Raw genomic sequence first — 23553 nt, 5'->3', positions numbered from 1 at the left:
CACATTTCGGAGTTGTCTTGGCAACATATGAGCGCATCTGTTGGCCCACAGCTCTGTCAATTGTGTGTAGACACGTTTTCCTACGGGTTTATTCACAATTCTTTGTTCACTTCTTTGACCACCGGCCCCGGGGACCTCTGAGTGTGGTTGGGCAGGTTGTTCACTGCACAAGGGTACCTGGCCAAGAATACCAACCCATGACCTATTCGCTGAGTGGGGAGCAACAGCTCAGGGTAGTGTCTACCTGGAGGGGCAGGCAGCTGGCGATGGGCTTGCAGCAGCCCTGACAGTGAAAGCTGGATATGGGCCCTATAAATTTATATCAGTACTTTATCTGTTTTGATTATTAAACTTTCACCATATCCTAAATATTTTTCCTTTTGTTGCTGTTATGGGTTAAATTCTTTCCCTCTCAAATTCATGCGTTGAAGCCCTAACCTCTAATAAAGCAGAATGGACTGTATTTGGACATAGGGCCCTCAAGGCAGTAATTAAGTTGAAATGAAGTCATTAGGGTGAGCCCTAATCCTGTATGGCTAGTGTCCCTATAAGAAGAGATGAGGACACAGACACACTCAGAGAGAAGACAGCCACCTATAAGCCAAGGAGAAAAGCCTCAGGAGAAACCCCACTGACACCTTGATCTCAGACTTTTTAGCTTGCAGAATTGTAAGAAAATAAGTTTGTTGCTTAAGCCACCCAGTTAGTGGTCATTTGTTACCACAGCCACAGCAAATGAATACAGTTGCCTTATTTTTTTTCTTAAATGTAGTTTTTATATACTAAAGTTAAAAAAATTTAGCCATCTTGTTACTGATAATGTCATGACCTCAAAGATAAAAAAAAATTCCCCTTCCTCTTCCATATTTTAAAGTAATTTAACAAATAAATGTGAAAATTATTTTGGTGTGAAATATGTATACAAGTTAAGTTTTTTGCTGCCTGCCTGTTGTCCAAACAGCGTTTATTGGGGGAGGGGGAATCTTTCTTCCATTGGTGTGTTATTTGTTACTAACACATTAATTTAGATCCACTTGTGAAGTGTCCCCCTTTGACTCTATTTTTAATCTAGTACTATAGATCTTTTATCATTGTCACAGTTTGCATTTTAAATTCCGGTAAAATGAGTTGTGTGTCACTGTTCCATTGTTCTCTTCTTTTCCCTAAAATAGTCTTTGGAGTTACTACCTATTTTTTTTTTTTTTTTTCCTTTTCCAGATGAATTTTACTGTCACTTCATGAAGTTTGACTAAATGCTTCTGTTGAAATTTCAGTGGGCATTGCATGAAATCTATGTATTGGCTTGGGGACTACTTTTATTCTCCTTGGTCATTTATTCAAATCTTCATTTATTTCTCCCATGAGGGTTGAATGGCCATTGAATGTTGAGGGATAGGTCTGGCCTTTGTTATGAGTGTCTGGGACCCATCCCGTCCTTGGAGTCAGCTCAGTCTGTGGGTTCAGGGCCTGGGAGCACACTCAGTGTAGGGCAAGGGCATCTTGGTCTTGCTTTGACAGCCACCTCTTTTCCACTGGCGCAAGTTCCTTCTCATCCATCCAGCTGGCCATTTCCTGGGCAGAGTCTTCACCTTTCCCACCCCAGACCCTTCCTCTGTCTCCTGGCTCTATGTCCCTGGCTGTATTAGTTTCCCAGGACTGTAACAATGTACCACAAACTGGGTGGCTTAAAACAACAGAAGTTTATTGTCTCACAGTTTGGGAGGCTAGAAGTCCAAAATTGAGGTGTCGGCAGGGCCACCTTGCCATTTCCTGTGTCCCTTCTTTCTGCCTGGATCCTCCTAAGTAATAGCCCCACCCCCATTCTGTGCCTTCAGCTGACCCCTTGTGCCTCTCGCCAGGCATGACGACCTGAAGGAGATGCTGGACACCAACAAGGATTCCCTCAAGCTGGAGGCCATGAAGAGGATAGTGGCGGTGAGGAGCAGGGAGGGGCAGGGAGGGGACCTCCTTGGGGGAAGGGCCTGGGCTCAAAGAGCAGCTCTCCTTGGCCCCTTGTGCACCTCCTACTATTAAGAGCTGGCTTTCTCCCTTCTCCTTCTCCCCTGACCTTGACCCCACCACTCAGATGATTGCCCGGGGAAAGAACGCCTCAGACCTGTTCCCCGCCGTGGTCAAGAACGTGGCCTGTAAGAACATAGAGGTAAGCACTCCCCAGTGAGGGGTCTGTCATACCCACCTCCACCAAGAAGACACTCGAGCTGGTCGGGGGTGAGGAAGGGAACCATCTGGCCCCTGGGTGACCAACCTGCTCAGAAATGGCCCTAGTCCAGGAAGAAACACTATCCACATATCCTTGAACTAGGTGTGGATCAGAGTGAAGGTGGGGTATACTTGGGATGCCCACCCCTCCTCCCCCGGAGGAATTTGTCCCCATGGATCACAGCCAGCTGGGGTGATGGCATCTCACAGGGTGGGGCACCATCCCTCCTAAGAAACCTGCTGTCCCCCAGGTGAAGAAACTTGTCTACGTGTACCTGGTACGCTATGCTGAGGAGCAGCAAGACCTGGCCTTGCTGTCCATTTCCACCTTCCAGCGTGGCCTAAAGGTTAGTGGTCTCAGGTACCTCCCAAGGCCTGGGCCTCACTGTGCTCTATGGGAGGAGTGGGCCAGAGCCTGGGAGGAAGGCTCTGGAGGCCCTTTCCTGCCTGCCTTAGGTTGGGAGGGTCAGAGTCAGAGGAAAGGACCAGCCAGACCCTCTCGGGGTGGAAGCCAGCTCGGAAGGGGCATGCCAGATGAAGTGAGTGCCGAGGCTGTGTCTCCCCTCCTCTGAGGAGCCCGTGGTAATGACTGCCTCAAATATGAACCCCTTGAGCGCCTGACAGTGGGTCCCGTTGGCCCTCACCCCCACTGGTATAAAGGAACCCTGGCCCACAGCCAGGCAGAAGTCAGGCTCCTTAAGGCGGAATCTCTTGGAGGGAGCTGCTACCTGGTTCCTCACCTGTGGGTGTCAGAGCACTGCCAGGCTCACCCAGTCTAGGTGTCTGTAGAGAACAAAGACTTTGGAACATTTTCGCCTGGAACTTGGTAAGGAGGACAAAAAGGTTTGCTGAAAACAACGAGTGCCAGCCAAGAGGAAAACAGCAAAGTTGACCATGCAGGAGGCCTGCCTCAGATGCCAAGGCTGGGTCTGAAAGTCAGTGCAGCAGACGGAAACTTATGACAGGTGTTTTTCAGGAAGTTCAGTACTGCCCGTTATTCCCGGAGAGTTGGGACAAGCTCGTTGTTGTTTAGCACCAGGAAGAGAAGCAGACTTGTTTCAGATGCCCCAGTGTTATGCAAAAGAGCCATTTTTAAAGACCTGGATCCCATCTATTGTGGCTCAGCTCTTTGAGGCAGGCAGGAATTAAAATCGCCTAAGGGAAGCGACAGTGGGAGGAGTCAAGTTCTTTAGAGCTGGAGTGGAGGCTGAATCCTCCCCATGCTATTAAAACTGAATATTCTCACATCTTGTTTTTGCATATGAAATGCAGCATGATAGTCTCTACTGGGTGCTTCCCCTGGTTAGAAGATATCTCAAGGGTAAAGAAGCAACATCACTGCCATTCTCGTCTCTCTCCACACCAGAGTTCTCAGCTCCCATTACAACCATTAACTCCCCTCGTCTTCCCACACATTTAGTTCACATTCCGCGAGAGGGACTCTGAAAGGTCCAGCTCATCTTTTCATGCCCCGCTGATTCCGTAGGTTGCTGAGCAGACTGAGAATTGACCACCCACATCTGGGCCCAGTTCAGTCTGCAATGGCCGGCAGGAAGGGCTGACAACATCTGCTGCTCTGCGGTGGGATGGAAAGCAAGGGTGCCGGCACATATCATTCATTCATTCACTCAGCAAATACTTGGATAGCTCTATGCCACACGTTGTGCTAGCTTATTTTTAAAAGTCAAAAACCATAAGGATCTATCTCAGATTGGCAGGTAATCTTTTGGTTTGAATCAGGGTGAAATCATCTTATTGGAACCACTCTGGAATTTTTGCACAGGCAGATTTTACATTTACCTGTAGTTTCTACAGTCTTTTCTCCTTTTAGAAAACCAGAACTCATTAGTTCAACTCAATGCAGTGATTTCTCTAGAAGAGTGGGCAGCAAACTTTTTCTGTGCCCTGCCAGATAGTAACGCACAGGCCATGCGGTCTCAGCCATGCAAGTACTCAGCTTCGCCTTTGCAGTGTGAAAAGCAGCCATAGTTGAGTGGGTATGGTGAGGTTCTGATAAATTTTTATTTATAAAAAAGGCAGAAGACAGATTTGGCCCAAGGGCTATAGTACCGACCTTTGCTTTAGACCATTTCTCACAGTCACAGGTCATCTCCAGGGATGGAGACCTCATTCTTTCATAAGATAATTTGCTCTATCCTAAGACAACTACAATTTTTTTTTTTAACTGTTAATATTATGTTGAAACCTCCATAGCTGTGATTTTTTAGTCTATTTCGGACTCATAAAAGACATAAATACAATGAATATATATATCCAGCATAAGAAACAAAACATTCATTAAACAGCTAAAGATCCCTCTATATCTTCCCATGTAAAATTCATATGCATGTTTGTATTCTTTTATTATTTCCATATTCCTAAATAATATATATATTATTGTCTTGTAAATGATATCATATTATATATGTGTTCCTCTAAAACTCATTTTCTTTTTGTTGATTTTGGGCTCTCCTGCACATTAGGACCATTTCCATCCAGCGTTCTCCTTTCTTTTTATAAGCACATGGTGAGGCTGTGTTTGCATTCTTAACCCACTAATATGGTTGATTCAGTTCAGACAAGCCTCCGGTTGGCAAGCAGCTAATCTAGGTCTCCCTACATCCTGTCTTCATGCAATTGGTCCCTTGAGTCCCCTATGGATCTACTGTATTTAATTTTATCGGTTTAGCACAGGGTCCGAGCCAGGGTGCTTCTGAATCTTAATTTTTGACTTCCTGATTGTGTGTCTTCCTCCAGCATGTTGATAAGCTGTTCAGATCAGGGCAGCAGACTGAGTCCCATGGCATTTCATAGTTCCAGGTTGACACGGATCTGTTACTAAACTTTCCCCAAGTATGTTTAAGTTATTGATCCACCTAACTGTACAGTGACCAGTATTTTCCCATCTCTTTTGGAAGGATCTTATTCAATAGCAAACACATTTCTTAACACTTCTCATGTGCAAAAGGCTATGGTGATGCAGAAGTGAAATAGACATGAATTCTGCTTTTAAAATGTTTACCTGGTCAATGAAACAAGAGGCCTGCATCAAAAATGGCAGTCAAGGACATCTATGGGAGACTCCCACAAAGACCTCGCTGAAGTCAAGATACGTAATGTCAATATCTACCAGCCCAGTTACCCTATCAAAAAGGAAAATAGATTTAGGGTAACTTTCTGTGAATCCATAATCGTTTCCAAATAAAATTTTTTAAAAAAGGAAAATAGGTTTTAGCAGTAGATGAGATATATAGTTCGACTCTAAGAAAATAGACTCCTGCTTTTTAAATAAGTGCCTGTAAACCGTATGTTTAAAAAATAATTCCAGAATTTTGACAGGGATTACCATCATTTTCACCCATGATTTTGTGGCTCTCCCCATTTTTGAAAATCAGGGTAGCATCTCCCCATTAGTGTCCCAGCACCTCTCCATTGTCCAAGATGAACAGTAATTTACAGCTGCTGATGTCGTAATGCCTCAATTACAATGCACTGTCTAAGGCGCTTCTTAGGTGTATAGGAAGTGATGTGGAAGAAGAGGAAGAGCCCCTTGCGAGAGGCTCTCGGGAGAGAGGAATGCGAGGATGAACTCTCAGGAAGGGAGGCCATCTTGCACTTGCCGGTAGTCACCTCCGCCATAAACACAAAGACAGACACACACCCTTAATGGACAGGAAGTGTTTCAGGAACTTTCGGCATTTTTAAATTTTTATTTATTTATTTATTTTTAATTTGAGAACATTTTTTTTTTATTCTCTTAAAATGAAAAGGTAAAATTAAAACAAGTCACAGATTTAATGAAGTACATTAAATAAACGATGAGAGTTTGCCATCTTTAAAGTCGTATTATGTTCTCCTCTAAGGAACTTTTGGTGTTTTGAAAGCTTTCTACTCTTCCTAAAAGTGAAGCAGCCCATTGCCATTCCTGTTCAGGTGTGAGATTTCTGCAGCCAGAGCCAAGAATCGGTGCCCTTGAGCAACACTGGCACATCATCCAGGCTCAGGACAGGAGGCAGGAAGCTAGGGACAGTTTCACGCGGGTGGCCTCTCATGGCTCTGCCTCTACCTCTGCCCTTAGGATCCCAACCAGCTGATTCGTGCCAGTGCCCTCCGCGTCCTCTCTAGCATCCGTGTGCCCATCATAGTGCCTATCATGATGCTGGCAATCAAGGAAGCTGCCTCGGACATGTCACCCTATGTGCGGAAAACGGCTGCCCATGCCATCCCCAAACTCTACAGGTATGGCCCAGCCCTGCCCTCCACTTCTCAGGAGTGTGGTTCGCAAGCCCCCAGCCCACCTTTGTCCTCTCCCAAGTCTGGCAGGCCGGCTTTTATTTACTCTTTACATGGTTTAAGACAGTTTGGGGAACTGACAGATTGAGGACTGTGGAGGTGGCGGCTCGCACCTCTCTAAGAATAGGGTTGAATGAGGGAGGTGAGCACAGCTTGGGCAGATGGGGCGCGGGGCAAATCCCTCTCAACAGTTTCTACCTCAGTTTGGATTCTGACCAGAAGGATCAGTTGATAGAGGTCATCGAGAAGCTTCTGGCCGACAAGACCACGGTGTGTACAAGGGCACACAGGGATGGGTGGTGGAAAGTGGCCATGGAGAGACCCTTCAGCCCTTCCGTTGACCCCCTCCTGCCCCTGCCCACTTCTCAGCTGGTGGCGGGCAGCGTGGTGATGGCCTTCGAGGAGGTGTGTCCGGAGCGCATCGACTTGATTCACAAGAACTACCGGAAACTCTGTAACCTGCTCATCGACGTGGAGGAGTGGGGTCAGGTGGTCATCATCAGCATGCTCACCCGCTACGCGCGCACGCAGTTCCTGAGCCCCACGCAGAACGTGAGTGCGCTGGGCCCCCAACCCTCGCCCGCAGCGTGGGGAAGGAGGGTCACCGAGAGGAGGCACCTCCTGCCCCGCTTGTCTCCCCAAAGGAATCCCTGCTGGAGGAGAACCCCGAGAAAGCCTTCTATGGCTCAGAGGAGGATGAGGCCAAGGGCCCAGGATCGGAGGAGGCGGCTGCCGCGACGCTGCCCACCCGGAAGCCCTATGTTATGGACCCGGATCACCGGCTGCTGCTGCGCAACACGAAGCCGCTGCTGCAGAGCCGCAGTGCCGCGGTGGTCATGGCGGTGGCGCAGCTCTACTTCCACCTGGCGCCCAAGGCGGAGGTGGGCGTCATCGCCAAGGCCCTTGTGCGCCTGCTGCGCAGCCACAGGTGCGTGCCGGTCCCAGGCCCACCCACAGCCTGGGATTGGCCCTGCCCCACTGCAAGACCCTGGGCACATCATGTACCCCACCGTCCCCACCCTAACCCCTCCCCTCCCCACCAACCCCTCCGCCCCGCGCACTGACCCCAGCTCTGCCTGACCACTGGTGCCCTCCCCACATCGGTCCTCTTCTCTCTCCTATTTGGTCCACTTCCCATTCCCCACCCTCTGCCCTCGCCCCATCTGAGGGGCCGGGATACCTCTGACCGTCCTCCCCGCAGTGAGGTGCAGTATGTCGTGCTTCAGAATGTGGCCACCATGTCCATCAAGCGCCGGGTGAGCAGGGGACCGAGGCCGGCCTTCTCAGTCAGAGGGGTGGCTCCTGTGGGCCCTAGGGGTTCTGGGGAAAGCAGGCTGGGGGAGTGCTTGGCGGTGCAGCGTGGTGAAGGGGCGACCCCAGATGCAAGTGGAGAGGGCAGGCCTGGATCCCGAGGGCTGCAGAGGGAGGAAAGCCCAGTGAAGAAAGACCCTGCCGGATCTGAAAGGGAGGAGGGGAGAATCGAGGATGGGAGGGCGGAGATGTGGCAGGGAGGATACTGGGCCCCAGCAGGGGAGGGATGGCTCTGGAAGAGAGGGCTGATGCGAGCTCTCTTGTGCCAGGGTATGTTTGAGCCCTACCTGAAGAGTTTCTACATCAGGTCTACCGACCCCACCCAGATCAAGGTCCTGAAGGTGAGTGATGGACAGAAGTGGTGCAGCCTTTCTGCGTCCCTCCCTCACACCCATAGACCCACTCATATCCACAGGTGGCCACCTCAGTGCCTATTTCTGGGGCTGAGCCCATGGCCACCCCAGCCAGAAGTGTTTTCTCAGGAAGCCAGCCTAGCGAGAGTCAGGGACAAGGAAGGGAAATGCCCTCTGCCTAGACCTGTTAGATACCTGCCACTTTTCACATATGAAGTGACCTGATTTTCATAATAAGCTCAGAAAGTATACATAATCTCCGTTTTACTAAAATGTGTCCCAGGGAAGTAAGGTAACTACCCCAAAGTCAGTTCTGATGACTTTAAAATTCATACTTTCCCAATGCAGTCTCTGTCCTCCACTCACAGTGTTATTGCCCCCACAGACCTACCCCCTCAGACGTTCACGGGAACCTATGCCCACCGACAAAGTGGCAGCAGCCTGTACCCCCATTCCATTCCTACTCGGCCTCCTCATTAGTGACTAATTTCATTTGGCAGCAGTTCCTCCTAGCCCTTCTGAACTTAGTCACATAGCTAGAGATAAGGGTACGAGGGAAGACGAACTGATCGGGCAGCCTGCCCTGGCGGGGCTTACCATCTAGTTGGGATGAGGAGGAGGCACTGAGCGGTTAGTCACAAAACAAATGGCAAAGTCCATGTGTGAGACGTGGTATGAAGGAGCAGTGCAGAGAGCTATAAAAGCATTAAATAGGAGGACATGATCTCATCTGGTGTCAGGGAAGTTGCCCTTCAGGAGGTGAGGCTTGAGCTCAGCTGAGGAGTGAACACGAATTATCCAGGTAAAGGCAGGGACAGGAGTGGGAAGAACAGCATATGCAAAGGCCCTGAGGTAGGAAGGGGTCTGACGAAGGGCCTGTGTGTGACTGGGGCGTAGAGGGCAAGGGGGAGTGGCCGGAGATGAGAGGGGGACAGTGGTCAGATCATTCAGGGACTTACAGACCGAGGTAAGGACATCCGTCTTTATCTTAGAAGCAGTAGGAGGCTGCGAGTTTTCAGTGGCAGTGGAGAGGCGACGCAATCACGCCGTAAGTGCGCTGTGTCAGGGAGCCCCTTGACGGGGCAGAGGGGTCCTGCATTCTGGACAAGTGTCGTGATCTGCCAGTTCCCTCGTGAGTCTGAGGATGCTGCAGGACCGCCCCGAGGAGTGTTTTCCGGTCTGTGGAGCGTGTTTGGAATGTCGGGCCGTGAAAGCACAGAAAGCCCATTCTCCCTCCCCTGCAGCTGGAAGTGTTGACCAACCTGGCCAATGAGACCAACATCCCTACGGTCCTGCGGGAATTCCAGGTATGGGCCAAGGCAGCGCCCAGGCAGAGGGGCCCAGGAGCTCCTGTGTGCAGCGGGAATCGTCCTGTGGGTCACACCTTCTCTAAAGGGTCCAAAGCAGAGAACCTTATCTTAGGTCCCCTCCCAATGCCTTCTGCTGGCTTTGGGCCAAGGAATCACGGGGTGACAGGTAAAGGTGTCACTCCCTCTCCCAGAGTTCAGTCTCTGGCGTGATGAGTCATCAAATGAGGGGTGACAGCTTTCCAGAAGGTCACCCTCAAGCCTGCAGTCACTGAGGGGTCACTGCCTGCTAGGGGTCACTCTGTTGTGGTGTCCTACAGACCTATATTCGCAGCATGGACAAGGACTTCGTGGCAGCCACGATCCAGGCCATTGGACGCTGTGCAACTAACATAGGCCGAGTCCGTGACACCTGCCTCAATGGCCTGGTGCAGCTGCTGTCCAACCGTGATGGTGAGTGTCTATCTATCTGTCTGAGTGTCCAACTTTGGTGACCATGGGTATCTGCCTGTGTGTCTGACTCTGACAGCCAGTGGGCATCCACCTGTCTATCCGGGCACGGTGTCTGTCCATCATTCTGTCTGCCTCAATAAGTGTCCAAGTGTCCCTGCATCTCTGAGAGCCACTGGAGAAGCGCAGGGGGGTGAGGAAGAGAGCCGAGGGCCTGGGGGCATTGCAGGTGTGTCTGTCCACCTGTGTATGGCCATCTGACTGTCCCGGGGTCCACACACTCATTCCCGTCCCACAGAGCTGGTGGTCGCAGAGTCAGTGGTCGTCATTAAGAAGCTGCTGCAGATGCAGCCGGCACAGCATGGAGAGATCATCAAACACTTGGCAAAACTCACAGACAACATCCAGGTTAGCGTGTAACCCCATGTCCCCCTCCCCACCACAGCATCCTTTCCATGATTTGAAAATCAAGTTCAAACCTTCCATATTGGCCCTTAAAGGTCTATAGGTGGAAAGAGGGGAAAGATGGGACCATGTAACTGTGATCGCATTGCCCAAGATTCGCCTTCCCTTTGGGGATCCCTCACTGAGCTCCCCACTCATGTTTTCTCCAAAGCCGAGATGGGTGGCCGATGGACAAATCCTGTGTTTTTTGCCACACTGAAACATTCAAACAAGACGTTCCTGAAGATTCAGGAAGAGTAGCAGTAAAGCATTGAGGGTACAACAGATCCAGAAAGTCAGTCTTTTCAACCACGACTGACTTTGGGTTTGAAGAAGCCAGAACTCTGGGGAAGAGGGGAGATGCCGCCCAGGAAATGCACGCCTTTTAATCTCTCTCCCACCACCCCTTACGCCCGTTTCCAGAGAACCCCGCAATGCAGTGGGCCAGTTCCCTGGCAGGCGCCGTGCTCACCCACATGCCACGTTTACCCCAGTCCTAATGCCTCCACGCCCACAGGTGCCCATGGCCCGAGCCAGCATCCTGTGGCTCATCGGTGAGTACTGCGAGCATGTCCCCAAGATTGCACCTGACGTCCTGAGGAAGATGGCCAAGTCCTTCACAGCAGAGGAAGATATTGTCAAGTTGCAGGTCATCAACCTGGCGGCCAAGCTCTACCTGACCAACTCAAAGCAGGTACAGGTTGATAGATGCCCCGTAAAACACTCTTGTCCCCGGAAGAGGCCCAGGCAGTTTTCTGTGGGTCCTTACCAGGTGGCTGTGAACTCCAGCAGCTCTTTCTGAAGGGAGGAGTTCAGGGCAGATGGCCAGTCTGCCCAGTAACCAGTGTTTCCCCAATGTCCGTGGCTTCTCTTGAGATCCAAGGGCCTGATAGGGATGGTGGCCACTGTTGAAGAGTCTCTCCTCTGGGGCTGTGACCTCCAGTTTGCCTGCAGGAGTGTTCCTATCTGCCACCCTTGGAACACAGGCGAGTGGGACTGAGGGAGAGGCCAGCAGTGACAGGCACTGATGGGAGAACATGTATCCCAGATGTGATCTGTGCTTCCTCTCAAAACCTGGTGATGCGTGGCCAGTCTCCGCTTGGGTTCGGGTGGCTGGTGAAAGGTTATGAGAGGTACTATAGGCCACGGATGTGGCTCAGCTAAGCTGGAATCAGGATATTAAAAGCCTCTTGAGTGTCCAGCATTCCCTGAGTTTGTCCCAGCAGATTCTCCTGAGAATATAGTATAGTGTGCAGAGCTTTTCAAGGTGTTGAGGATACCAAGCTCCGTGACAGTTCCCATACTCACTGCCTCACTCACTTAAATCCAGCCTGCTGCCCATTTTTACAAGTAGTTTTATTGGGACACAGCACGTTCATTCATTTGTTTGTCTGTGGATGCTTCTATGCTACGATGGCAGAATCGACTGTTTGCAGCAGAGTCCATGTGGCCTGCAAAGCCTAAAATAATTACTCTCTGGCCCTTTATAGAAAAAGTTTGCCACCTGTTGGAGCAAAGCATCTGGGCAGGTAGCTCAGTTCAGCAGCACGGCCTTAACCTAAAGACTGTGACTTCCCTGCCAGCCTGAATGTGACCTCTCTGCCATCCCACGGGAGTCTGTGGGTGGTGGCCCGTGTGCTTCTCCAGGGGCTCCTTTGACCCCTGGTGGCTAGAGTAGGCCCCAGGGACACCAGGCAGGGTCCTCATGTGCTGGAGTTCTTGTCGGGAGCCGGGAAGGACAGCAGTCACGTGTGGAAGCAACGAGGGCCCGGGTCTGTGGGTGTCAGGACTGAGAGAAGCAGATTGGAAAGAAGGTAGAGGGAGCACCATGGGGAGCATTCGGTCCCTGAACAAATGTTTGCCTCCTTTGTTCAGATGGGAGGAAGGAGCAGGTGGGAGGAACATTTGAAAAGATGCAGCAGTGTGGGTAGGGAGCCTCCCAGGCCTGGGGCAGGGAGCGGGGCATGGGGAGGGGGCGGGGCTGACAGGCTCAGGACTGAGCCAGAGTGCTGAGCCTCAGGATGTCGATGTAGGCACATTTCATAAGCCTGGGTGTGGCCACGTGGTATCTCCCCAAGTTGTCTCTGTTGGCTGCCAGTGCGTTTGTTGATCGATCGATGTAATGTGCATTTCCTGAGTGCCTACTATGCCTGGCACTGAGCTGCGCCTGGGGTGATGACCTTGAGTGAGATATGTTTGCTGGCCTCCAAACGCTCACAGCCAAGTAGGGGAAACAGCCCAAAACACAGAGCAATGAGAGCTGCAAGCGGTTGGCACAGTGAGCTGTAGCTGTATATAGCTGAATCCCTCTCCTGGGCATACACACGGGGTCTTGGCCACCATCAGGGTACTTAGCGTAGGCTGTTCGGGCACATGGACACTGACCTCCAGGAACCCTTCACTCGAAGGTGGGTCCTGCCAGGCATAGACCCCTTACAAAGGTTCTTTGACTCATAGAGACTTTTTTTCGTCCCTCTCGCCTTTCCTCCCTCCCTTCTCCCTTCTTTCTTCCCTGTCTCTTCTGGGACTGATGGAGAAAGAGGCATCTTTGGCGTAGTGGGAGGGAGGTGGTATGGATGTGTGCGTGGTCATTCTTGCACACAGCAGCGACGTGTCTCCCATCCCAGTGCCATAGGTGACATTCTGGTACTGCCGCAAGGCCACAACAATCCCAGCCATCCCCCGCCCGGGGGGGCCAGAGGATCTATCTGCCATATCTGTCTAGAGCGTGTTTTTATGTAGTATGTGAGGGGAGGATATATATATTTTTTTTGAGTAGCCAGTTTTCCCAACGTGATTTAACAGGTGGTTGCAAGGTAGCAGATGTATTGGCACAGGTTCTTAAAAAGGCGTCAGTGTCTACGGCCATGCCAACCTGAACATGTTTAGTCTCGTCTGATCTCAGAAGCTAAGCAGGCTCGGACCTGGATAGACTTGGATGGGAGACCACCTAGGAAGACCAGGTGCTGTAGGCGTTTAAAAAAAAAAAAAAGGATCAGTGTTCCCCACCTACAATTCTCCCGGCAGCTGGAGCGCACTGCTCAGTGGGAGTCTTGGTCTGTTCTCAGTGCAGTGAAGCGTGCCCCTCAGGCTCTTCTGAGCAGCCTGTGATTCCTGTGGGTCCTGCTAGGAGAGGTAGGGTCCTGGTGGTGCAGACTGGATGTCATAATCCTGGGAAATGGGTCCTTGGGATGGAGAAGGATAATGAAAAATACGGGCAAATCCTGCGGTGGTTGGACCAGCCCTTATATTGTGCAGTTGAGGCTGTGGACAGGTAGATCCAAATCCTGAATGCTTCTTTCCAGAAAGGAAGCAAAGACTTAAGCGGAGAGGGAGGGAGTCTTTGATCAGCGAGTTGGGGAGTCTGTGGAAGGGGACACTCTCCAACCAAAAGGAGGGTTAACAGGAGGGTCTTGATAATGGACCGGACCGGGTTGATGAGGGAGGGCATCCACTAGCCTTGGCTGCTGAGACGGCGTCTGGCCAGAGAAGAGGCAGGTCTGTGATGAAGTCTGTTGCGATGGCGTCTTAGGGGAGGATGGGGTTTGGAGTACTCTGTGACACAAACAGTGTTGCAGGTGGCACTGTGCTGGAAGGGACCAAACTGAACGTGAAGCCCTGAAGTCCCCTGGGCAATGTTATAGGTAGGGGCGGGGTCCCAGTGGCTCATTAGACTTTTGCCACAGCAGCAGCTCTGATTCTGGGCCAGCGTCTGAGGGCTCTGCAACTCATGGACGCCTTCCTGATGCCCCCGCTGAATTACCTGGGTCAGCCATGTCCAAGGCTGGATGTACCACGACATAACCATAACATCAGGAAGACCAGAGTCATTTCCAGGCCCTCTCCGTAGATTCCTGCTGCTCCGGTCACTCTGGCTGTAGTGACTCAGGACGTAGGAACTTGGTGTTTTAACTGTCTTGGTCATAGAGATGGGGACCTGGACGAGGGCTGTCCCCATAGGTCAGCAGTGCGGATAGAGTTGCCTTTGGCGAGTCCAGGACCTGGTGATGCTTCTCTGTAAAAGGGGCAATAGCACCACCTCTCAGGAGCATTGTAGAGGTGACAGGAGATGGCGTGAAGCACCCAGGGCAATGCTTCTCACTAGGAGACACTCCCGAAACGATGGCCACCCCCTGCCGTTTTGTGAAGGTTAGACAGGTTAGACTAGGCTGGGATCAGGGTAGAAATCAAGAGATTTTAGGTCCCGGGGTGCGGCTGCCTTGACTACAGAGAGTGAACTCATGTGGCTGCAGCCGCTCTAATGTCACTAGGACCTTTCAAGGCGGGGATAGTGGTCGTGAGACCCCTGGGCTGCTCAGAATCTGCTGGGTGAGTCGAAGGTTGTGGGCGCAGCCCCTGCTGAAGTTTCTGTCATCCAGCTTCCCCTAGGTGATGGCACCTAGACACTGAGGTCTGGGAGCATGTTCCAGACCTCCACTCACCCTGGCATCCCAGAGCGAAGAGGTCAGGTGGCCTGCACTAAGTGGGCGGAGCTGGGCCTGGGGCCACGGGACCACACACCCGAGGAGGAGCGGAGTACAGGCCAAGAGGAGGACGGTCCAAAGGGCAACGTCTTTTGCTGGCCCGAGGCAGCGGTCAAAGTTGGGGTCAGGGGTCAGGCCCAGGGAGGTGAGGGAAAACGCAGTCTGTGCAGCGGCCGGGTGGGAGGGGACGTGGGGAGAGCCGAAGCACTGCACGCAGGTACTGGCTTACAGAGGCTGGTTCTGAGAACTGTGTCCCCACCCTCTCTGGCGTCTGATGACCCACCTCTTGCCCCCCAGACCAAGCTGCTGACCCAGTATGTGCTGAGTCTAGCCAAGTATGACCAGAACTATGATATCCGTGACCGAGCACGCTTCACCCGCCAGCTTATCGTCCCTTCTGAGCAGGGCGGGGTCCTCAGCCGCCATGCTAAGAAGCTCTTCCTGGCACCCAAACCAGCCCCCGTCCTGGAGTCATCTTTCAAAGGTGGGAGCTGAAATCAGGAGTGACCTTCCTGGGGCCGGGGGAGGAACTGACCAGGACCCTGGTCCCAGATCTCCCTTTGAGGTCTCCGTCCCAGCTAGGCACCAGGCTCTCGTGGGCAGGATTTCTGGAAAAGGCACCTCCCTCCTGCCCCTGCCCAACCCTTTGCCGGTCCTGCAGCACCCAGGGCTTGCTCTACCTGCCCACAACCACCACCAGCATCACTGCACCTCAGTCTCTGCCCTCCCAGCCAGGATGAGCTCCTCTCCGCTAGGCTCCCCTTTCCATCTCTCCCTGAGCAGGCTCTCAATAGCAAGGCGTTAAATTCAAGGGCCCAGGAGGGCAGAAAGTAAACACAATGAGAGGTGTATATTCGTAAGGGTCCTGGGAAGGCAGTTGTAGCACTTCGTGCTGTCACTGGAGGTCAAACCCCAGCCTGGCCTCTGTCTGGGGCTCATCTTCCAGGACAAGGGCTCTCGGAGAGGCTGACAGGAGAGGGTCTCTCCTCCGATTCCCTGACCCAGGAACCCACACAGGAGGGCAGCCTCCTCCATAACGCTCGTTCTCCTGCTGTCTTTGCTTTCTGCGTTTTTTCTTCCCTGGACCCACATCTGCGGAGCAGATTTGAAAATTTCCTGGCAAGAAGGGGGACAGTCCCTCTCCTCCCAAATACTGTCCCCACTCGCAAATCCCTGTGCCGCCCTCCTCTGCCCCGGCCCTATCCCAGCCCGGCCAGCCTCCCATTCCCAGTTGCTGTCCTTGGTTGCTGTCTTCATCCCAGCTAGACCTCCAGTTCCCAATGCTCTGGAAGAGACACCACACCACACCTCTCCTGCCCCAGCAGGCAGACCCGAGCAGACAGGACAGCAGCACCTCCGGGCCCGGAGTCCGCTCCTCTGCAGTCCCACCTGCCCCAGCCCCTCCGCCTTGCTCTGGTTGGGCTAAGACAGCCTTTTCCAGCCTATAGACCTGAAGGTGCAGCCAGCATGGAAAGGCTGTTAAGGGACACACCCACCCTTTCTTCCCTAGCTAGAGTCCCCTCCAGAATTGCAACAATTCCCTAGGAAACAAGTTCCAGGGCAATGCCTCACTGCCACCCTGGCTTGACCTCTAACCTTGTCTCCAGACCGGGACCACTTCCAGCTGGGCTCGCTGTCCCACTTGCTCAATGCCAAGGCCACGGGCTACCAGGAGCTCCCAGACTGGCCAGAGGAGGCCCCGGACCCATCTGTGCGCAACGTGGAGGTCAGCAGGGGTGGCGGGTTGGACTGCACGTGTGGAGGGACAGGCAGCAGGGAGCCGCGGTGTCTGAAGTGCTGGCCCCACTGACACCCTCCCCACATGCAGGAAGAAGATCTCTCCCTTATTGAGACCCACGTGGGCCTGCTGGGCGAATACATTGAGGTCCCCCACCCCCGTGTGCCGTGTGCCCTCTGCTCGGCGTGCAGTGCTCCCCCATCCCCTCCCCTCATTTGCCACACCCCTGTGTCTGCCCTCTGCTGCTTCCTGGTTTGGCAGTGCCCCTCTGTGGGCAGCGTCCCCTCCCTCCATGGACAGAGCTCCTGCTTCCCCCCGATTCCTTCCTGGGGACAGATAGAAAGTGACAGGATAAAGCTCTGCACCACTCCCTCCCCCACCACGATTTCTTATCCCCTCTCACACCCCCCGACCTCCAGAGTACCTGAATGGACCAGTGCTCCATGGAGAAGAGAGGAAGGAGGAGAAACCCTTCTACTCAGACTCTGAGGGGAGTCAGGAGGCCCCACAGAGTCTGCAAGACAGCGGTGAGATCCAAGCAGAGTGGGGGTCCCTTATTCCCCACCCTGTGCTTGCCTTGTGGCTGGCTGGCTGTGTGTGTGTGTGTGTGTGTGTGTGTGTGTGTGTGTGTGTGTTACATGGTCATACGGCCAAGGGCGTGTGCCCCTGCCTGTGTGTACTTGTGTATGTGTGCATGCACCTGAGCGACTGCAGGTCCCAGGAGTGTGTGTGCTTGTGTAAGTGTATCCGTACAGGTCCATCTGTGTCCCAGTTGCTCTAGTTGGTGTCTGGGGCCAGTGCAGGTCACGGGGAGAGTTTGCACCCTCAGTGCACAGTCTGAAGCGGGGAGCCCAGGGCACCTGCCTGGGACCCAGGGAGGCCGGCACACAGGGAGAGAAGCCCGAAATGGTTCCTCCGCAGACCCCGGGTCCGAGAGCGAGTCAGACAGTAAGAGCAGCAGTGAGAGCGGCTCGGGGGAGTCCAGCAGCGCATCCGACAACGAAGACCGGGACGAGGACGAGGAGAAGGGCAGGAGCAGTGAGAGGTAGGAGGGGAGCCAGGCGACTGGTGGGCTCAAGGCCTCCCCTGGAAGAGAAGGGCTCACATGCAGCCCGGGCCAGTTTCCCGAGCCCCTGGGCCTCCTCCCGAGCTGGTCAGCTCAAGCCACGGCTGCTCTGGCCAGCCGCAGGTGGGCTCGTGGGGGCAGCATAGAGAAGCAGCCAGAGGTCAGGGGTCCGAGCTGGCTCGGACTTTCCACCCTCGCCCCCACTTTTCAGGGCTTCTCGTCTCTTCCGGGAGGTGAGGAGTGGGTGTCCAGTCTGAGCCTGAGCGCCGTTTGCCCCCTTGTCCTCCAGTGAACAGAGCGAGGAGGATGGTGTGAAGAGGAAGATGAAGAAGAGGAAGAAGGTGGCAGAGGGACGAGGAGAAGACTCGTCTTCAGCTGAGGGCAGCGACTCCAGCAGTAGCTCCTCAGAGTCTGAGATGTCTTCAGAGAGCGAGGAGGAGCAGGTGGAGCCTGCCACCTGGAGGAAGAAGACAGTGAGCACCTTGGGGCGGGGGTAGGGGAGCAGGCTTGGAGACCAAGGCCTTCTCCATTATCCAGAACACACCGTGGTATCTCCCGCCAGCCTGGAAGAGGCGTGGCACACCCCCCACAGCCACTCCCCATTTTTCTATTTCAGCCTCCCGGTGGCAAAAGTGCCCCTGCAGCCAAGGAGATCTCCCTGCTTGACCTAGAGGACTGTGAGTTCGGGTGGGAGGGGCCACGGGGAAGGTGGCCTGGACAGTGACTCAGGAGGGCCTGTGGGAGCTCTGGCCTGGGTTCCTTGGACCTGGGGGGTGGGGAGTGGGAGGAGCATACAGAACACACCTTCAGGCCTGAGAGGGCAGCAGGTGTGGAGCTGGGGTCAAGGGTGGGTATCCACTCAGACCCACCAGCCTGGCCCGAGCCCCGCTGTCCGTGGTGCTGAAAAGTCTGCTCCCTGAGCCCAGGGCTCCCTGCCCAACCTAGGGCGATTCCACTTTGCTTCTCCCCATCACAGTACTCCTCATCTGTTCCCACAGTCACCCCTCCCAGTGTCCAGCCTGTGTCTCCCCCCACGGCTGTGTCCACCAGTCTAGCTGCTGACTTGGAGGGCCTGACACTCACGGACTCCCCGCTGGTGCCCTCGGTGAGTGGGACAGGACAGAGACACAGGTCTGTGCTGCCTCCTAAGGTGTGGACCTGTGTGTAGGGGGTGTGATGGAGGGAATAGCCTTGAGTCCCTGTTGCTGGAGGAACCTGGGGAGGGACAAGGCTGGAACACGGTCTCGCCTTCTTGCTCATTTGCATACTTCCCCTCCGCTTCCTGCCTTCTAGCTGCTGAGCCCAGTGTCAGGAGTCGGGAGGCAGGAGCTGCTACACCGTGTAGCTGGCGAGGGGCTGGCTGTGGACTATGCCTTCAGTCGCCAGCCTTTCTCTGGGGATCCCCACATGGTGTCTGTGCACGTCCACTTCTCCAACAGCTCTGACACCCCCATCAAGAGCCTGCATGTGGGCACCCCCAGGCTGCCTGCTGGCATCAGCATCCAGGCGTTTCCTGAAATCGGTACAGAACGGCCTTGAACATGGTGGAGAAGGGGGCTCCTGGGCAGTCTTTCTGTGGCTCCCGATGTCCTGTCTGCGCCAGGCCAGGGGCCAGGTTCGGGGGGCACAGAGATGACATCTAACACGATCCATGTCCTGGTGGACAGGTTAGACTAGGAAACGATCGAGTCTGAATCAGGGCAGGAGCTGCTGGAGGCTTGGTTGTTTCAAGACCGACTTAAATGGGTGAGGGTCGGGAGAAGGGCGTTGAAGTTTAGACTTTAGGAGAGAGCCAGGAACTGTCTCCTGGGGCCTAGAAAGATAGGATTCCACAGAGGAGCTGTGTCCAGAGGGTGATGGTGTCTCCCCCGTCTCTGTCTCGTACCACTGCAGAGTCCCTGGCACCCGGAGAGTCTGCCACTGCTGTCATGGGCATTAATTTCTGCGATTCAACCCAGGCAGCCAACTTCCAGCTGTGGTACCTGTTCATCTCATGGTGGGGTGGGACGGTGGGCTGGGGAGAGGTGGTATCAAAACAAACTGGAGCTGGAGGTGGCGGTTGGCGGGACTATGTCATGATCTGGTGGGTCCCGAAGCCGTCCCAAGGCCTCAGGGCTCACCTCACTCTCCTGCTGCCTACAAGCCCTGGCCCCAGACAAAGCGGGAGGCGAGGGCAGAGATGCTGGCCTCACTTTCTCTCCATCTTCTCCCACCCTCCCCAGCACCCAAACTCGACAGTTCTACGTCTCCATTCAGCCACCTGTGGGGGAGCTGATGGCTCCCGTGTTCATGAGTGAGAATGAGTTCAAGAAGGAACAAGGTGAGTGTTCCCTGGGGGCAGTAAAGGAGGGGACTCAGCACCGCCTACTGGGACCAGAGAAGCCCATGACATGGTCGTGCTGAAGGACCCTCAGCTGCACCAGACACAGAGGCTTTGTGGCCTGTGGCTCCAGCAAAGACTCCACAGAGTCCAGGACACCTCAGTGAGACTTTGGAGAGAGTTGGGACTCAGCCAGGCAGAAAATTCTAGGCCAGCATTCCAACTGGGGAAACATCACGAGTAAGTGTTGTTGCAAGTTTACGGGAAGTGAGGGAGGAAGTAGTTTGGTTTGGGGCATGGAGTCCCTAGCCCAGGGGAGGAGTAAGAACAAAGCTGAAAATATGTTCGATCTAGTTTCCGGAAGCTTCGAATGCTACGGTAAAGGTTTTCAGTCCTAGAATTTCAGAGCCGGAAGGTTCACAGAGGTTAGTGGGTCCAACTACATCATTGGAGAAGTAAGGACTGTAGGTTTCATTTTCCTAGCAGTAGAGGACTCACTGAAGGTTTTTGAGTGAGGAAGGGGACAGGTTCAGGCCTCCACTTCAGAAAGAGGAATCTGGCAGCAGTCACAGCTTGGACTGGAATTGGGAGCGCCCCCCCTCGGCCCCCCGCAGCAGGAAAAGAGGCCGGGCAGCCTAAATGGGAGAAACGGGGGCTCCGTGAGCCCTGGTGGAAGTTCCGAACCTGCCACTCACTTGGTGTGTGACCTGACACCAAACTCTGTGACCAGGTGCAAGGCTGCTGCAGTAGATCTGCGAGAGGGTGAGGACCAGGATTGGAGCTGTGACAGGGAAGGAAGGGCTGAGCGGGGGAGTGGTGCTGGGAAGAGGGAAGCCACAGGCACTTTCCCTGAGAAGGAGGAGGGGACACATCTAAGCTATTCCAGAATTTCTGGGTTGGATGGTAGGGAGAGTGGCAGTGTCCTTCGCCCAGACCAGGGGTCGCACACTTTTTCTGTAATGGGCCATAAAGCAAACATTTTAGACTTTGCGGGCCATGTGGTCTGTGCTGCAAATCACTCAACCCTGCCGTCGTAACACAGAAACAGCCACCGATAATCTGTAAATAAATGAGTGTGGCTGCGTCCCTATAAAATTCTATTTATGGACACTTAATTTGAAGTTCATACAATTTTCGTGTGTCATAAAATTAACATTTTGATCTCCCCCTACATTTAAAAATATTAAAAAAGCATTACTGGCCACACAGGTGGTAGGCTGGATTTGGCCTGCCGGATGTAATTTGCCAAACCCCTGATCTGCAATAAGAAAGAATGAATTTGGGTGAGGGAGGAGGGAAGAGCATGGTTAGTTTTGGATAAGCTGATTTTGCAGCGCGTTTGGGAAATTCAGGAGGAGGTGTTTGGTATGCAACTAAAAATGTGGGTCTGTGCCCGGGAAACACTTCAAGGCTGGAGTCATGAGCACAGAGTGATAATTGAAGCTGTAAATATGGCTGAGATCACCCTGGGAGATGGGCGGGAAGATAAGAGGGCCAAGGACTGTCCTTGAGGAAAAGCTGCATCCTTCAGGAGGAAAAGGAGGGGAGGGAGAAGGCAGAAGTGCCTCGGGGAGCCTGCAGGCCAGGGGGACTGAGACCTTCAGATCCAGCAGGCCGGAGGCTTCCGCCAGCATCAGAGAGAGGAGGTCATTACAAAATGGGGACAGAGGCCAGCTGCAGTGGGTTGAAGGAAACCAGGGCTTGAGGGAATTGGAGTCTTTGGAGGACTTTGGCCATGAATGGGGAGGGAGACACAGCCTTGGCACGATGAAGAATCTTGCTTCTGGGCAGAACTTCTTAGGAATAAGGAGGCTCGAACATGGAGGGACTAGAGGGACAGGGCAAGAGGAGCGGATAGAAGCAGCAGGAGAGGGGCGTTCTCAGGGGGGAGAGAAGCAGCAGAGGCCCGGACGAGGGAGGCTGAGGAGAAGGCAGGCAGGAGGGCAGATGAAGGCGCACACTCAGCTGCCGGAGCGTGTGGGTGAAGAGGAGAGGTCAGCCCTACAGCGAGGGGTTCCACGGGTGCTGCGCGTCCCTGGGGGCTTCAGAAGCCCTGGCCAGGTCTGGAGCTACTGCACAGGTGAAGTTAGGGGTCCACCTGTGAGGGCTGCATGTGCCTGCCGGACCCTGGCCTGTCTGGTGAGGACCAGGGCCTTGGCCTTGGCCAGGAGTGCAGCAGCCACCAGTGCTCTTTCTGTGAGGACTCAGCCTCAGGAGCCGCGAGGGATTGAACTCGGTTGGAGGGCCACCTGGGAGGAACCAAGGGATGTGGGGTCCAGGGTGCGGGAAACTCTGAGAAGTGACTGGCCATCAAGGGCTGGTGGCCCAGATGTTTGACGATGGGGAAGTGCCAAATCAGTCTTTGGTCAAGAGCGTGGGCGGGAGCCCTAGGTGGGCTTGGGAGGCCGACAAAGGCTTCTTGAGGAAGGGCCAGGGGAGTTCTTGAGGGAAGTACCTCCTCTCCAGGCTAGGGGAGGGTCATTCAGACCTGCCCAGCCTGAGAACTTGGCGCGGATGCTCAGCGGGCAGACCTAGGTGAACTACCAAGGCCTCTGCCCGCATCATGACCTCTGCCCCTAGGAAAGCTGACAGGCATGAACGAGATCACGGAGAAGCTCACGCTGCTGGACGCCTGTCGGAGTGACCACGTTGTGGTGCAGAAGGTGACCACCACTGCCAACCTGGGTCGTGTCCCCTGTGGGACGTCTGATGAGTACAGGTACTAGGCCACTAGCAGAGGGGAAGAGATGGGCTCTTGGACCTATTTTAAGGAGGGGTCCCATGCCCCAGGGCTGAGCCCCTCCCTCTACCCCCATCTCAGGTTTGCAGGGAGGACGCTGACCAGTGGGAGCCTGGTCCTGCTGACCCTGGACGCGCGGCCTGCTGGACCTGCCCAGCTGACAGTCAACAGCGAAAAGATGGTGATTGGCACCATGCTGGTGAAGGACGTGGTACAGGCTCTGACCCAGTGACTTCCAAGTGCTGTGACTTCTTTGACCCCCACTTCTCTCTCCCTCATGACATCTGGGCTGTCAGCCCCACCCCCCTTTTTTTCTCTCTCTCATATAGGGGGCCTCATGCCAGATAGCGCCCAGAGTTCCTGTCTCTCCCAGTCATTCCCAGGCTTCCTCCCCACTCCCATCCCCACGGGCTCCTTGGTGGCCTTAGTGTGCAGAGGGAGACAGCGGCTGCTCCCTTCAGTCCTCCCAGCTTTCCATAGCTATTTATGTAGCAAAATCTAAATAAATGTCTTCTCCCTAGACACTGGCTCACCTTTTCTTTCTTTCGGGTTCTATCCAAGGGGGTGGCGGGGAGAGCTGCTAAGAGTGACTGTGTCTGACCCTTGAATGACCACCGCTGACCTTCTAGGGGAGGCTGTGGCTGACTCAGAGGCGCTCTGGTTGGACTCCCCAAGAGGACCATCTCCGAGGCTCCAGGCTTCTCTGTGGAAGAGACATCCGAGCAAGGATGAAAGGCCGAGCTGGAAAAACTCCCCAGACCTTTCAATGAGCCTCTGCAAAAGCCAGGCCTCTTTGATGGCTAGCAGTCCCCTTGGTCCCCCTCATG

At 53.9% G+C, this 23553-nt stretch overlaps 1 protein-coding gene and 1 pseudogene across 1 annotated transcript in view; both read left to right on the top strand.

Moving 5' to 3' along the window:
• The window catches only part of AP3B2 (adaptor related protein complex 3 subunit beta 2), a 37923-nt gene extending 14685 nt beyond the window's left edge, over window positions 1-23238 (top strand). The window contains exons 6-31 of the mRNA XM_039858501.1: window positions 1860-1935; window positions 2087-2161; window positions 2472-2567; window positions 6299-6459; window positions 6717-6783; window positions 6883-7065; window positions 7158-7441; window positions 7715-7769; window positions 8094-8165; window positions 9422-9484; window positions 9805-9937; window positions 10233-10342; window positions 10896-11072; window positions 15160-15346; window positions 16470-16588; window positions 16691-16790; window positions 17050-17127; window positions 17522-17645; window positions 17956-18139; window positions 18283-18343; window positions 18665-18771; window positions 18960-19188; window positions 19560-19644; window positions 19889-19986; window positions 22567-22705; window positions 22808-23238. Of these exons, the coding sequence (XP_039714435.1) occupies window positions 1860-1935; window positions 2087-2161; window positions 2472-2567; window positions 6299-6459; window positions 6717-6783; window positions 6883-7065; window positions 7158-7441; window positions 7715-7769; window positions 8094-8165; window positions 9422-9484; window positions 9805-9937; window positions 10233-10342; window positions 10896-11072; window positions 15160-15346; window positions 16470-16588; window positions 16691-16790; window positions 17050-17127; window positions 17522-17645; window positions 17956-18139; window positions 18283-18343; window positions 18665-18771; window positions 18960-19188; window positions 19560-19644; window positions 19889-19986; window positions 22567-22705; window positions 22808-22958 (3214 nt within the window). The 3' untranslated portion in view covers window positions 22959-23238. The remainder of the gene's footprint in view (window positions 1-1859; window positions 1936-2086; window positions 2162-2471; window positions 2568-6298; window positions 6460-6716; window positions 6784-6882; window positions 7066-7157; window positions 7442-7714; window positions 7770-8093; window positions 8166-9421; window positions 9485-9804; window positions 9938-10232; window positions 10343-10895; window positions 11073-15159; window positions 15347-16469; window positions 16589-16690; window positions 16791-17049; window positions 17128-17521; window positions 17646-17955; window positions 18140-18282; window positions 18344-18664; window positions 18772-18959; window positions 19189-19559; window positions 19645-19888; window positions 19987-22566; window positions 22706-22807) is intronic.
• On the top strand, window positions 13236-13353 carry LOC120599451 (uncharacterized; annotated as a pseudogene).
• Window positions 23239-23553: the final 315 nt, after the last annotated feature.

This window comes from Pteropus medius, unplaced genomic scaffold, assembly GCF_902729225.1.
Source record: "Pteropus medius unplaced genomic scaffold, Ma_sr-lr_union100, whole genome shotgun sequence".
NCBI lineage: Eukaryota > Metazoa > Chordata > Mammalia > Chiroptera > Pteropodidae > Pteropus > Pteropus medius.
Note: the sequence above shows the minus strand (reverse complement) of the source record. Positions and strands in the feature narration are given on the sequence as shown.